The 14,296-nt window shown below is 40.6% G+C and overlaps 1 protein-coding gene across 1 annotated transcript in view; it reads right to left on the bottom strand.

The window, feature by feature from the left end:
- Nucleotides 1–14,296, bottom strand: part of LOC108708883 (elastin-like) — a 91,842-nt gene that overhangs the window by 45,295 nt on the left and 32,251 nt on the right. Inside the window, exons 8-17 of the mRNA XM_041584700.1 lie at nucleotides 13,913–13,960; nucleotides 13,109–13,156; nucleotides 11,964–12,011; nucleotides 11,457–11,504; nucleotides 10,834–10,881; nucleotides 10,030–10,077; nucleotides 8,884–8,931; nucleotides 8,377–8,424; nucleotides 7,755–7,802; nucleotides 1,447–1,497 (exon numbers count right to left, since the gene is read on the bottom strand). Coding sequence (XP_041440634.1) covers nucleotides 1,447–1,497; nucleotides 7,755–7,802; nucleotides 8,377–8,424; nucleotides 8,884–8,931; nucleotides 10,030–10,077; nucleotides 10,834–10,881; nucleotides 11,457–11,504; nucleotides 11,964–12,011; nucleotides 13,109–13,156; nucleotides 13,913–13,960 — 483 coding nt within the window. The remainder of the gene's footprint in view (nucleotides 1–1,446; nucleotides 1,498–7,754; nucleotides 7,803–8,376; nucleotides 8,425–8,883; nucleotides 8,932–10,029; nucleotides 10,078–10,833; nucleotides 10,882–11,456; nucleotides 11,505–11,963; nucleotides 12,012–13,108; nucleotides 13,157–13,912; nucleotides 13,961–14,296) is intronic.

Consider the following 14,296-nt stretch of genomic DNA (forward strand, 5'->3'; position numbering starts at 1 on the left):
TTAGCCTACAGCCCCAAGATTCTGTTAAACTATACCTCTCCATAGGCAAGGCATTAAAGGAATAGTTCAGTGTGAAAATAAAAACTGGGTAAATAGATAGGCTGTGCAAAATAAAAAATGTTTCTAATATAGTTAGTTAGACAAAAATGTAATGTATAAAGTCTGGTGTGAACAGATGTCTAATAAAACAGCCAGAATCCAACTTCCTGCTTTTCAGCTCTATAACTCTGAGTTAGTCAGCGACTTAAAGGGGGGCCACATGGGACATTTCTGTTCAGTGAATTTGTAATTAATCCTCAGCATTCAGCTCAGATTCAAAAGCATCAGATATGACCCATGTGGCCCCCCCCTCAAGTCTCTGATTGGTTACTGCCTGGTAGCCAGGGTAACCAGCCAGTGGAAACCAAGAGAGCTGAAAAGCAGGAAGTAGTGATCGGACTGACATGTTATACATCAAATCACTCCAGCCTTTATACATTACATTTTTTGCTAACTAACTATATTAGAAACATTTTTATTTTGCACAGCCTATCTATTTACACAGTTTTTCTTTTTACACTGAACAATTCCTTTAAGTGGGTGTGGTCTGAGCATAATAGAGGACATTGAATCTACTCCATGTCTGGTCCTTGCAAAGTAGATAATAAGATTCCCAGTTTCCTCTTTGTTTTCACTGTTCTAAAAAATAAAGCACTACAAATATGCACTACACATACCCAACAACCCTCAACAACATGTTTCTATTAGTAGAACTACAACATTATGCTATCTATTTTCTCTATGCAGGACTATGGCATATACCAAGGCTGCTAATCTAAAATAGTGTCAAACACTGCTGAACAATTGTTACTGAGGAGTTTGCAAATCAAAGAAGTATCACACTGCAAGAAGTCTAATGGCACTCAGGAATGTATCACAGTCTGTTATGTTCTACTGGGCAGCATGTTTCCTTTTGGCTATTCTGCAGCTGCAGTCTAAACTCCCACCAGTTGATGGTGCTGCAAATTACAGCTTGGCAAACATGCTTATGCCAGTTAATGGTTCTGTAAATTAGCACTTCACCCAGTGCAGATTCCCACCAGAAGGTGGTGCTGTAGAGTACATAATACTCAGCTCTCATACATATTTAACTTTTGTGCCTGGATAAAGGAAACTACACTGGATAAAATTATTTATTTAGACTTGTATATCATTGCAATTATAGAATAAAATGAATGAAACTTATCACTCTGATGTGTGACTGATTTAGTTTGAAGGGCTCTACAGCAAATTTGGGTTTCTCCTGCCGGCCATCATGAAGGAGTTGCACCAGAAGATACAATGCCACACAAACATATGTACAACTATAGTCTCTGCAATGAAGGCGTACACCAGAGACAGAACAATAGGGCAATGGCTGCTGAGCGGAAATGTTTGCATTAGCATTATACAGGCAAGATCCATTACCTGTAGCTTTTCCTGGTTTGCCTCCAGCACCAGGCTGAACTCCTACCCCACCTTTGGGTAAAGACAGAGTAATAGGTTAACTCTTTAGTAGCAAATAAACATGGATAGTTATGATTGCTGGAAACTTTACATTAGTGCCAATGGGAAGCACTTGGTTTATGAAGCAAGGAACTGATTATAGAATTTTTGCATCATAAACCCATTGTCTACATCAGGGAGTGATCCAATGATCATTAGGTCACCAAACCTTGTTTTATTAACGACAAAGGGCCATGAATGTAAAATTATACAAGATACATCAATTAAAGGGCAGGTAAAGTCTAAAATAGAATATGGCTAGAAATGCTGTATTTTGTATACTAAATATAAACACGAATGTAGGGAAGTGTTATTTGCCCTTTCCCTAACTGCATAACCCTGTGACTTTAAATCTGGATCCACCAAAAGCATGGCTGCTGCTTGCACTGCAGTGAGACAGTTTTCAGCCACAGCCTGTCCAATCAGCAAGAAGGATTTGCTTCTGACCTTGTGACCTCTCTGAAAGAAGTTTGGAGCCAAAATGAAAGTGAGGCTTAGGTTAACCAGGAAGAAGAGAAGAGGAAAGCATGGACTAATACACTGAGAGCAGCCTGCAATCTCTCCTTCTCTTTTGTGAGTGTTCCTGCTGATTTAACTGAGTAGGAAGCTAGGGATTTCACCTATAGAACATTTACCCATATAGGGAATCCCATAGCCAGAGCACAGGGAGTTAGTTAACCCTTTCCAGTCAGCCATCATAGTGACTGGAACTAGTGCAGCTGCCTGAGCTATTGTTAGGGAAGTAATCCCTGTAGGATAGATAGGACTTCAGCCCTGTAGTGAGTTGCCAGCGTGTACACCGGATCTGGACTGTGGATTTCCCATCAGCCTCCGTGACACGTGCAGTGGATCCTCAGGATTTTAGGAAGCCTTTCCCTACACCAGCATTCCAAGCACAGTGTGGATTAAAGCTGCCAGACTGCTTGTCTGTATCTGCTCTGCCTCACAGGATCTCTTTCTTCTTTCATTATCACTGGGAGTTGGTGAGACCTTCACTTTACACACCCCGGGGTGCATCAATCTAGTGTTGCAACACATACCTCTTCTATTACTACTTTGGTATATCCCCTCAGACCTCTAGTGTGCACACTCACCATTCTTAAAGTGACAGTGGACATTTTCAATAAGTATGCTGCAGGAGTCTGGCTGCACAGACATGTGAATGGAAGAGCATTGTGGTTGCATAGCAGGAACAGTAGGAGGATATATAACAGGCCATCCCCTTGGAGAAATACCATTTGGATAGATAATTGCAGGTATACTGTCTCTGTTAAGCTCAGACTGAGCTACACACAGCACTTGTTTCAATCCTTGTAAAGGTGAAAGTGATGATGTGACTATAGCAGAACCAGCCAGGCCTGGGTAAGATGACAGTGTCTGTTCCAGCATATTATTTGGTAACTGTAGGGGAATATGATCAAGTGCAAAGGCACAGGGCAAATTAAGTCCTTCCTGCAGAGCCCACATTTTAACTCCTTCTGGGGTAATAGCAGACATTGTGACTGAAATTCTACAAATCGTAATCTCAGCAGTGCCTCCAAAATGTAACCCGATCTTGGCAGGAATATCCAGGGCCACACTGTGGCGCTAACAGTATAGATCCCAAGCCTCCGCTAAGTGGGAGATTTGCGGGGTTTGGATAAGTTAAGTGCCTCCACCCAGGGCTAAAACCAGATATTGGTGGCATACAACTCCCTGGGAACTGCAATAGCAGTGATTTTGGTACCAATTGTAGCAGACAATAAACCACACAATAGGCAGATATGCAGTAATATGTAATATTAGAAATGCAATATATGCAAATGCAATAAGAACAGTGAAATAACAATAATACGATGAATATAAGACAATATAATAAGTATCACCCTTAGTATGAAAATGTCCACTGTCACTTTAAGAATGGTGAGTGTGCACACTAGAGGTCTGAGGGTATATACCAAAGTAGTAATAGAAGAGGTATGTGTTGCAACACTAGATTGATGCACCCCGGGGTGTGTAAAGTGAAGGTCTCACCAACTCCCAGTGATAATGAAAGAAGAAAGAGATCCTGTGAGGCAGAGCAGATACAGACAAGCAGTCTGGCAGCTTTAATCCACACTGTGCTTGGAATGCTGGTGTAGGGAAAGGCTTCCTAAAATCCTGAGGATCCACTGCACGTGTCACGGAGGCTGATGGGAAATCCACATTCCAGATCCGGTGTACACGCTGGCAACTCACTACAGGGCTGAAGTCCTATCTATCCTACAGGGATTACTTCCCTAACAATAGCTCAGGCAGCTGCACTAGTTCCAGTCACTATGATGGCTGACTGGAAAGGGTTAACTAACTCCCTGTGCTCTGGCTATGGGATTCCCTATATGGGTAAATGTTCTATAGGTGAAATCCCTAGCTTCCTACTCAGTTAAATCAGCAGGAACACTCACAAAAGAGAAGGAGAGATTGCAGGCTGCTCTCAGTGTATTAGTCCATGCTTTCCTCTTCTCTTCTTCCTGGTTAACCTAAGCCTCACTTTCATTTTGGCTCCAAACTTCTTTCAGAGAGGTCACAAGGTCAGAAGCAAATCCTTCTTGCTGATTGGACAGGCTGTGGCTGAAAACTGTCTCACTGCAGTGCAAGCAGCAGCCATGCTTTTGGTGGATCCAGATTTAAAGTCACAGGGTTATGCAGTTAGGGAAAGGGCAAATAACACTTCCCTACACGAACTTACTGCACCACAAGCCTAATTAAACAAATGATTTATGCTTTCAAAGTAGGCTACAGGGGGTCACCATCTTGTAACTTTGTTAAACATCTTTGCAAGACTAAGGCTGTGCACATGCTCAGTGTGGTCTGGGCTGCTTAGGGATCGTCATAAACAAAGCTGCTTGAGTTCTGCATGGCTGGGAAGTAAGGTGAGGGCTCCCCCTGCTGTTCATAAGTATGATTGTTTCCCTGCTCAGCAGTTAGGGACCATCTGACAATTCCTATCCACAGCAGTAAATGAAGGGAGAATTTCACTGCATATAGTCAGGTTTCTTATAAAAACGGTACATATTTCTTAATTAAAGTATATTGGAGATAGGTTTCTTTTTCATTAAAGTAAAAATGGGATTTTATTTTTTTTGCCTTTACATGCCCTTTAACTTTGGAAAACACCAAGCTGCACCCCTGTGCCTAGACATCCAGTTACGCCAACATTCCTAGAAAAATATACAGAGATCATAGATCATCACAAGTTTCACAGTGCGTTGTTAAACTGACCATGTTTTCTTATTGGCATATTACTTATTTTCTCTTCAAATCCTTCTAGTTTGTATATGCTAAGAAAAAACAGTTTTTGGAAGTTTATGAAATCAGGTCAGCAGAAGGTCACATTTCATGTATTTTATAGGTTGGCTGATTCTACATTCCGTATTTGCTGATGGCCACCTAAGAGGTCACAACCCCCAAGAAGGAGCTATGCTTCCCATAGGATGGTTTTGTTTCTAGCTCAATCAATCATCAAAATATAATATAGTGCATGAAGTCCAATGCCCTTGCCGGCGCCATCTTGGATTACTAGGGTGCGCGCCTGCACGCCTCTTAAAGGCGCACTGGCGTGATTGCGCCAGCGCGCAACGGCGCGAAATTTCGCACGTTTTGGCGCCAATTGGTTCCCTATTTAAGGCCCATTCAGACCTGTAGCCAGTGCCCGTTATAGGATCATATCCTGTGGTTTCCTGAGCTTTTGCTACCTGTTTCTGAATTTGCTATCCTGACTGATTATCCGTGTTTGACCCAGCCTGTTCCTGACTACTCTGCATTCTGTATCCTGACCCTTGCCTGCCTACGACAACTCTTCCTGCTTAACCCCTTGCTTGATCACCCGGTTTGACCCTTTGCCTGTTTGACGATTCTGATATCCGCCTGCCTCGACCCAGCCTGTCTGACCATCCTTCTGCCTTATCCAGTCTGTCTGTTATCTGCCTGTCCTGATCCAGTCTGTTCCGTTTCCACCAGACGCCTTGTCCTTGACCTTCTGCCCAAAGAATCTTGCTATCCGGTCGTGCCCCTTTGCCAGCCAGAACTCCTCGCCTTGTACCCCTCGTTAAGTCCAGGTGGCACCCAATTAAGCTGAGGGCTCCTCCCGAAGCCCAAAGGTGGTCACACTACTGGTGAAGCCGAGCCGAGACCAGGGTCCTTGGCATTTGTTCTGGTTTTGGGTGCCGGCCGTGACAAAAGACTTGTATATCATTGCAGTTATAGAATAATAACGTTAGTTACTTAAATATAATACTCTGATTTGTGCCTAATATAATACTCTGCTTGACAGTGGATTTGGGTTTCTCCAGCCAGCCATCATGCTGTCCCTTTTAAACAGATGTTCAACCAGCATTAGATACAGAGCCCATTTTTTCCACAGAATAATAACATTTTGCAGACACAGGAATTGCGCCAGAAGAAACAATGCCACACACGCACACATATAAGTGTATTCTCTGCAATGAATATGAAAGGAGAGGCAGAACAACAGGACAATGGCTGCTGAGTATAAGTCCTTGCAATAGCATTATACTGACAAGATCCAATACCTGGATATCCAGGTTTGCCTCCAGCACCAGGCTGAGCAACAAGGACAAGGATAGCATAATTAGTGCCAATGGGAATCACTTGGTTTAAAAAGCAAAGAACTGATTATTGCTTTCTTCATAGTGTTTGCATCAATAAAACCTTGCTTAAATCAGGGAGTGATCTAAAGAACATTAGGTCACCAAACCTTGTTTTCAGTTTTTTGGCAACAAAATGTCATGTATATAAAATTATATGATATAACAGTTAACTAGGAAAACACCAGCCTAAACCCCTGTGCAGAGAATTCCAGTTACACCAACATTCCTAGCAACATATACAGAGATTATATGCAAAAGAATTTTCCTAAAAGAGGATTTTGTGCAGACATACTCTCTAAATAACTGACAGTTTTCACTGGCATATTACTAATTTTCTCTTCAAATCTATCTAGTTTGTATACTGAGAAAAACAGTTTTTGGATAAAGGATACTACACTGGATAAAATTATTTTTCTATTGGATAAGAATTTGAAACAAAGACATGTATATCATGGCAATTATAGCATGGTACTGTATATTATAGAAATCTATAACTCTGCTGTGTGAATAAACTATTTTATTAAGTGCTCTTCTTGAAAGCAGTTTTTGTTTCTCCTGCCAGCTATCATGCTGCCCCTTTTAATCTGTTGTTCAACCAGCATTAGACACAGACCCTATTTTTTCCAATGAAGAACAACATTATGCAGATATGGGGATTGCACCAGAAGAAGCACTGCTACACAAGAACGCATACAAGTATCTTCTCTGCAATGAAGATCTAAGCAGAGGCAGAATAATTAGACAATGGCTGCTGAGTGGAAGCTAATGCGTTAGCATTATACAGGCAAGATCCAATACCTGGAACTCCTGGCTTGCCATCAACACCAGGCTGAACTCCTACTCCACCTTTGGGCAAGGACAGAGTAATTAGTCAACATGGATAGTTATGATTGCTGGAAACTTTACATCAGTGTCAATGGGAAGCACTTGGTGTATAAAGTAAGGAACTGATTATTGCTTCCTTCAGAATTTTGGCATCAAAAGCCCCTTGCCTAAATTAGGGGTGTGATTCAATGATCATTAGGTCATAAAACCTTGTTGTATGAGCAACAAAGTCCCACCAGTTGATGAAGCTTAAAATGACAGTTTGGCAAACATGATCATGCAGTACACATTCCTACCAGAAGGTGGTGCTGCAGAGTGTAGCTCTCTCAGCTGCCACACATGTCTAATTGTTGTGCCTGGGTGAAACATGCTACACTGGATAAAATAACTTTTTAATTGGGTCCAATTTTCTAACAATGACTTGTATATCACTGCAGTTATAGAATAATACTGTCTGTAATTACAATCTATCACTTGGTTGTGTGCCTAATCTAATTTGAGGGCTCTACTAGACTGCGCTTTTGGCTTTCTCCTGCCAGCTTTCATGCTGCCCTATTTAATCTGATTTTCAACCAGTATAAGAGACAGAGCCTATTTTTTTCCACTGAAGAAAAACATTTTGCAGAAAATGGAACTGCACCATAAAAAAGCAATGCCACACTAGCACTTGTGCAGGTGAAAGCTCTGCAATGAAGAAGTAAGCAGAGGCAGAACAAGAGGACAATGCCTGCTGAGTGGAAGTCATCGCTTTAGCATTTTACAAGCAAGATCCAATACCTGGAAATCCTGGTTTGGCTCCAGCACCAGCCTCAACTCCTACTCCACCTTTGGGCAAGGACAGAGTAATTAGTCAACTCATTATTAACAAAGGAACATGGATAGTTACGATTGTTGAAAGCTTTATATTTGCCAATGGAAATCACATGGTTTATGAAGCAAGGGACTGAATATTGCTGTTTTCCGAATTTCAGTTTTAACTGACGTATTATTTATTTTCTCTTGAAATCCATCTAGTTTGCATTTGGGAAGCAAAACAGTTTTTGGCAAAACATCAAATCAGATCAGCAGAAGGTTGCATTGAATGTATTTCATAATTATTGATTTTGAGGGGTCTACTAAGTAGCAGTTTTTAGCTGTGCTAGACAATAGTTTTGGGTTTCTCCTTCCGGCCATCTGCTACCCCATTAAATCTGATTTTCAACCAGTGTCAGACACAGAGCCTATCTTTTCCACAGAAGAACAACATTATGCAGATACAGGAACCAGAAGAAGCAATGCCACACAAGCACACGTACAAATATATTCTCCGCAAGGAAGACCTAAGCATAGGCAGAGCAAGATGACAATGCCTGCCGGTTGGAAGTTATTTCATTAGCATTATACAGACAATGTCCAATACCTGGAAATCCTGGTTTGCCTCCAGCACCAGGCTGAGCTCCTACTCCACCTTTGGGCAAGGACAGAGTAATTAGTCAACATGGATAGTTATGATTGCTTGAAACTTTTCATTAGTATCAATGGGATGTACTCAGTTTATGAAGCAAGGAATTGATTATTGCTTTCCTCAGAATTTTTGCATCATAAACCCCTTGTCTACATTAGAGAGTGATCCAATGATTATCTGGTCACCAAACCTTGTTTTATTAGCAACAAAAGATCATGTTTGTAAAATTATACAGGATACAACAGTTAACTGGGAAAACGCCAAGCTGCACCCCTGTGCCTAGATGTCCAGCTACACCAACATTTCTGGAATTGCACCAGAAGAAGCAATGCCATAAAAGCACAAATATAAGTATATTCTCTGCAACAAAAACATAAGGAGAGGCAGAACAAGAGGACAATGGCTGCTGAGTGGAAGTCATTGCATTATTATTATTATTATTATACGGGAAAGATCCAATACCTGGATATCCTGGTTTGCCTCCAGCACCAGGCTGAGCAAATTCTGCACCTTTGGGCAAGGACAGTGTAATTAGTGAACTTTTTAGTAGCAAAGGAACTCGGATAGTTATGATTGCTGGAAAACTATACATTAGTGCCAATGGGAATGACAGTTTTTATGTTATATGATTTCCATATACCTAACTGAGGATTTCGTGCAGACATACTCTCTGATAAACTGGCAGTTTTTAATGGCATATTACTTATTTTCTCTTCAAATCCTTCTAGTTTGTATATATACTGAGATAAACAGTTTTTGGAAGTATATAAAATCAGATCAGCAGAAGGTCGCATGAAATGTATTTTATAGGTTGGCTGATACTATGCTCCAAATCTGCTGATGGCAACCATGGAAGTCTGCACCTCCAACAAGGAGCTATGCTTCTCATTGGAAGATGTATGAGACTGGGACAAAAATAATGTTTTGTTTCTTGACAGCTCAATCATACATATAACATGGTACATGAAGTCCATTGACACTCAGGCAGGTAACATAGTTTGTCTTAGCTAATACGGGGCTGAAGTTTCCCTTTGGCTATTCTGCAGCTGGCAGTGCAAACTCCCACCACTTGATGGTGCTGCAAAATACAGCTTGGCAAATATGCTAATGCTGTACAGAATCCCACCAGAAGGTGGTGCTGCTAAGTACTGAGTTCTCAGCTCCCAAGGATGTCTAGTTTTTTTTTGCCTGGATAAAGGATACTACACTAGATAAAATAATTTTTCTATTGGATAAAATTTTTTAAACAAAGACATGAATATCATGGGAATTATAGCATGGTACTGTATATTATAGAAATCTATAACTCTGCTGTGTGAATAAACTATTTTTAAGTGCTCTACTTGAAAGCAGTTTTTGTTTCTCCTGCCAGCTATCATGCTGCCCCTTTTAATCTGATGTTCAACCAGCATTAGACACAGAGCCTATTTTTTCCAATGAAGAACAACATTATGCAGATATGGGGATTGCACCAGAAGAAGCACTGCTACACAAGAACGCATACAAGTATCTTCTCTGCAATGAAGATATAAGCAGAGGCAGAAAAATTAGACAATGGCTGCTGAGTGGAAGCTATTGCGTTAGCATTATACAGGCAAGATCCAATACCTGGAACTCCTGGTTTGCCTTCAACACCAGGCTGAACTCCTACTCCACCTTTGGGCAAGGACAGAGTAATTAGTCAACATGGATAGTTATGATTGCTGGAAACTTTACATCAGTGTCAATGGGAAGCACTTGGTGTATAAAGTAAGGAACTGATTATTGCTTCCTTCAGAATTTTGGCACCAAAAGCCCCTTGCCTAAATTAGGGGTGTGATTCAATGATCATTAGGTCATAAAACCTTGTTGTATGAGCAACAAAGTCCCACCAGTTGATGAAGCTTAAAATGACAGTTTGGCAAAAATGATCATGCAGTACACATTCCTACCAGAAGGTGGTGCTGCAGAGTGTAGCTCTCTCAGCTGCCACGCATGTCTAATTGTTGTGCCTGGGTGAAACATGCTACACTGGATAAAATAACTTTTTAATTGGGTACAATTTTCTAACAATGACTTGTATATCACTGCAGTTATAGAATAATACTGTCTGTAATTACAATCTATCACTTGGTTGTGTGCCCAATCTAGTTTGAGGGCTCTACTAGACTGCGCTTTTGGCTTTCTCCTGCCAGCTTTCATGCTGCCCTATTTAATCTGATTTTCAACCAGTATAAGAGACAGAGCCTATTTTTTTCCACTGAAGAAAAACATTTTGCAGAAAATGGAACTGCACCATAAAAAAGCAATGCCACACTAGCACTTGTGCAGGTGAAAGCTCTGCAATGAAGATGTAAGCAGAGGCAGAACAAGAGGACAATGCCTGCTGAGTGGAAGTCATTGCTTTAGCAGTTTACAAGCAAGATCCAATACCTGGAAATCCTGGTTTGGCTCCAGCACCAGCCTCAACTCCTACTCCACCTTTGGGCAAGGATAGAGTAATTAGTCAACTCTTTATTAGCAAAGGAACATGGATAGTTACGATTGTTGAAAGCTTTATATTTGCCAATGGAAATCACATGGTTTATGAAGCAAGGGACTGAATATTGCTGTTTTCCGAATTTCAGTTTTAACTGACCTATTATTTATTTTCTCGTGAAATCCATCTAGTTTGCATTTGGGAAGCAAAACAGTTTTTGGCAAAACATCAAATCAGATCAGCAGAAGGTTGCATTGAATGTATTTCATAATTATTGATTTTGAGGGGTCTACTAAGTAGCAGTTTTTAGCTGTGCTAGACAATAGTTTTGGGTTTCTCCTTCCGGCCATCCTGCTACCCCATTAAATCTGATTTTCAACCAGTGTCAGACACAGAGCCTATCTTTTCCACAGAAGAACAACATTATGCAGATACAGGAACCAGAAGAAGCAATGCCACACAAGCACACGTACAAATATATTCTCCGCAAGGAAGACCTAAGCATAGGCAGAGCAAGATGACAATGCCTGCCGGTTGGAAGTTATTTCATTAGCATTATACAGACAATGTCCAATACCTGGAAATCCTGGTTTGCCTCCAGCACCAGGCTGAGCTCCTACTCCACCTTTGGGCAAGGACAGAGTAATTAGTCAACATGGATAGTTATGATTGCTTGAAACTTTTCATTAGTATCAATGGGATGTACTCAGTTTATGAAGCAAGGAATTGATTATTGCTTTCCTCAGAATTTTTGCATCATAAACCCCTTGTCTACATTAGAGAGTGATCCAATGATTATCTGGTCACCAAACCTTGTTTTATTAGCAACAAAAGATCATGTTTGTAAAATTATACAGGATACAACAGTTAACTGGGAAAACGCCAAGCTGCACCCCTGTGCCTAGATGTCCAGCTACACCAACATTTCTGGAATTGCACCAGAAGAAGCAATGCCATAAAAGCACAAATATAAGTATATTCTCTGCAACAAAAACATAAGGAGAGGCAGAACAAGAGGACAATGGCTGCTGAGTGGAAGTCATTGCATTATTATTATTATTATTATACGGGAAAGATCCAATACCTGGATATCCTGGTTTGCCTCCAGCACCAGGCTGAGCAAATTCTGCACCTTTGGGCAAGGACAGTGTAATTAGTGAACTTTTTAGTAGCAAAGGAACTCGGATAGTTATGATTGCTGGAAAACTATACATTAGTGCCAATGGGAATGACAGTTTTTATGTTATATGATTTCCATATACCTAACTGAGGATTTCGTGCAGACATACTCTCTGATAAACTGGCAGTTTTTAATGGCATATTACTTATTTTCTCTTCAAATCCTTCTAGTTTGTATATATACTGAGATAAACAGTTTTTGGAAGTATATAAAATCAGATCAGCAGAAGGTCGCATGAAATGTATTTTATAGGTTGGCTGATACTATGCTCCAAATCTGCTGATGGCAACCATGGAAGTCTGCACCTCCAACAAGGAGCTATGCTTCTCATTGGAAGATGTATGAGACTGGGACAAAAATAATGTTTTGTTTCTTGACAGCTCAATCATACATATAACATGGTACATGAAGTCCATTGACACTCAGGCAGGTAACATAGTTTGTCTTAGCTAATACGGGGCTGAAGTTTCCCTTTGGCTATTCTGCAGCTGCAGTGCAAACTCCCACCATTGATGTGGCTGGCAAAATACAGCTTGGCAAATATGCTAATGCTGTACAGAATCCCACCAGAAGGTGGTGCTGCTAAGTACTGAGTTCTCAGCTCCCAAGGATGTCTAGTTTTTTTTTGCCTGGATAAAGGATACTACACTAGATAAAATAATTTTTCTATTGGATACAATTTTTTAAACAAAGACATGAATATCATGGCAATTATAGCATGGTACTGTATATTATAGAAATCTATAACTCTGCTGTGTGAATAAACTATTTTTAAGTGCTCTACTTGAAAGCAGTTTTTGTTTCTCCTGCCAGCTATCATGCTGCCCCTTTTAATCTGATGTTCAACCAGCATTAGACACAGAGCCTATTTTTTCCAATGAAGAACAACATTATGCAGATATGGGGATTGCACCAGAAGAAGCACTGCTACACAAGAACGCATACAAGTATCTTCTCTGCAATGAAGATATAAGCAGAGGCAGAAAAATTAGACAATGGCTGCTGAGTGGAAGCTATTGCGTTAGCATTATACAGGCAAGATCCAATACCTGGAACTCCTGGTTTGCCTTCAACACCAGGCTGAACTCCTACTCCACCTTTGGGCAAGGACAGAGTAATTAGTCAACATGGATAGTTATGATTGCTGGAAACTTTACATCAGTGTCAATGGGAAGCACTTGGTGTATAAAGTAAGGAACTGATTATTGCTTCCTTCAGAATTTTGGCACCAAAAGCCCCTTGCCTAAATTAGGGGTGTGATTCAATGATCATTAGGTCATAAAACCTTGTTGTATGAGCAACAAAGTCCCACCAGTTGATGAAGCTTAAAATGACAGTTTGGCAAACATGATCATGCAGTACACATTCCTACCAGAAGGTGGTGCTGCAGAGTGTAGCTCTCTCAGCTGCCACGCATGTCTAATTGTTGTGCCTGGGTGAAACATGCTACACTGGATAAAATAACTTTTTAATTGGGTACAATTTTCTAACAATGACTTGTATATCACTGCAGTTATAGAATAATACTGTCTGTAATTACAATCTATCACTTGGTTGTGTGCCCAATCTAGTTTGAGGGCTCTACTAGACTGCGCTTTTGGCTTTCTCCTGCCAGCTTTCATGCTGCCCTATTTAATCTGATTTTCAACCAGTATAAGAGACAGAGCCTATTTTTTTCCACTGAAGAAAAACATTTTGCAGAAAATGGAACTGCACCATAAAAAAGCAATGCCACACTAGCACTTGTGCAGGTGAAAGCTCTGCAATGAAGATGTAAGCAGAGGCAGAACAAGAGGACAATGCCTGCTGAGTGGAAGTCATTGCTTTAGCAGTTTACAAGCAAGATCCAATACCTGGAAATCCTGGTTTGGCTCCAGCACCAGCCTCAACTCCTACTCCACCTTTGGGCAAGGATAGAGTAATTAGTCAACTCTTTATTAGCAAAGGAACATGGATAGTTACGATTGTTGAAAGCTTTATATTTGCCAATGGAAATCACATGGTTTATGAAGCAAGGGACTGAATATTGCTGTTTTCCGAATTTCAGTTTTAACTGACCTATTATTTATTTTCTCGTGAAATCCATCTAGTTTGCATTTGGGAAGCAAAACAGTTTTTGGCAAAACATCAAATCAGATCAGCAGAAGGTTGCATTGAATGTATTTCATAATTATTGATTTTGAGGGGTCTACTAAGTAGCAGTTTTTAGCTGTGCTAGACAATAGTTTTGGGTTTCT

Source organism: Xenopus laevis, chromosome 2S, assembly GCF_017654675.1.
Source record: "Xenopus laevis strain J_2021 chromosome 2S, Xenopus_laevis_v10.1, whole genome shotgun sequence".
In the NCBI taxonomy this organism is placed as follows: domain Eukaryota; kingdom Metazoa; phylum Chordata; class Amphibia; order Anura; family Pipidae; genus Xenopus; species Xenopus laevis.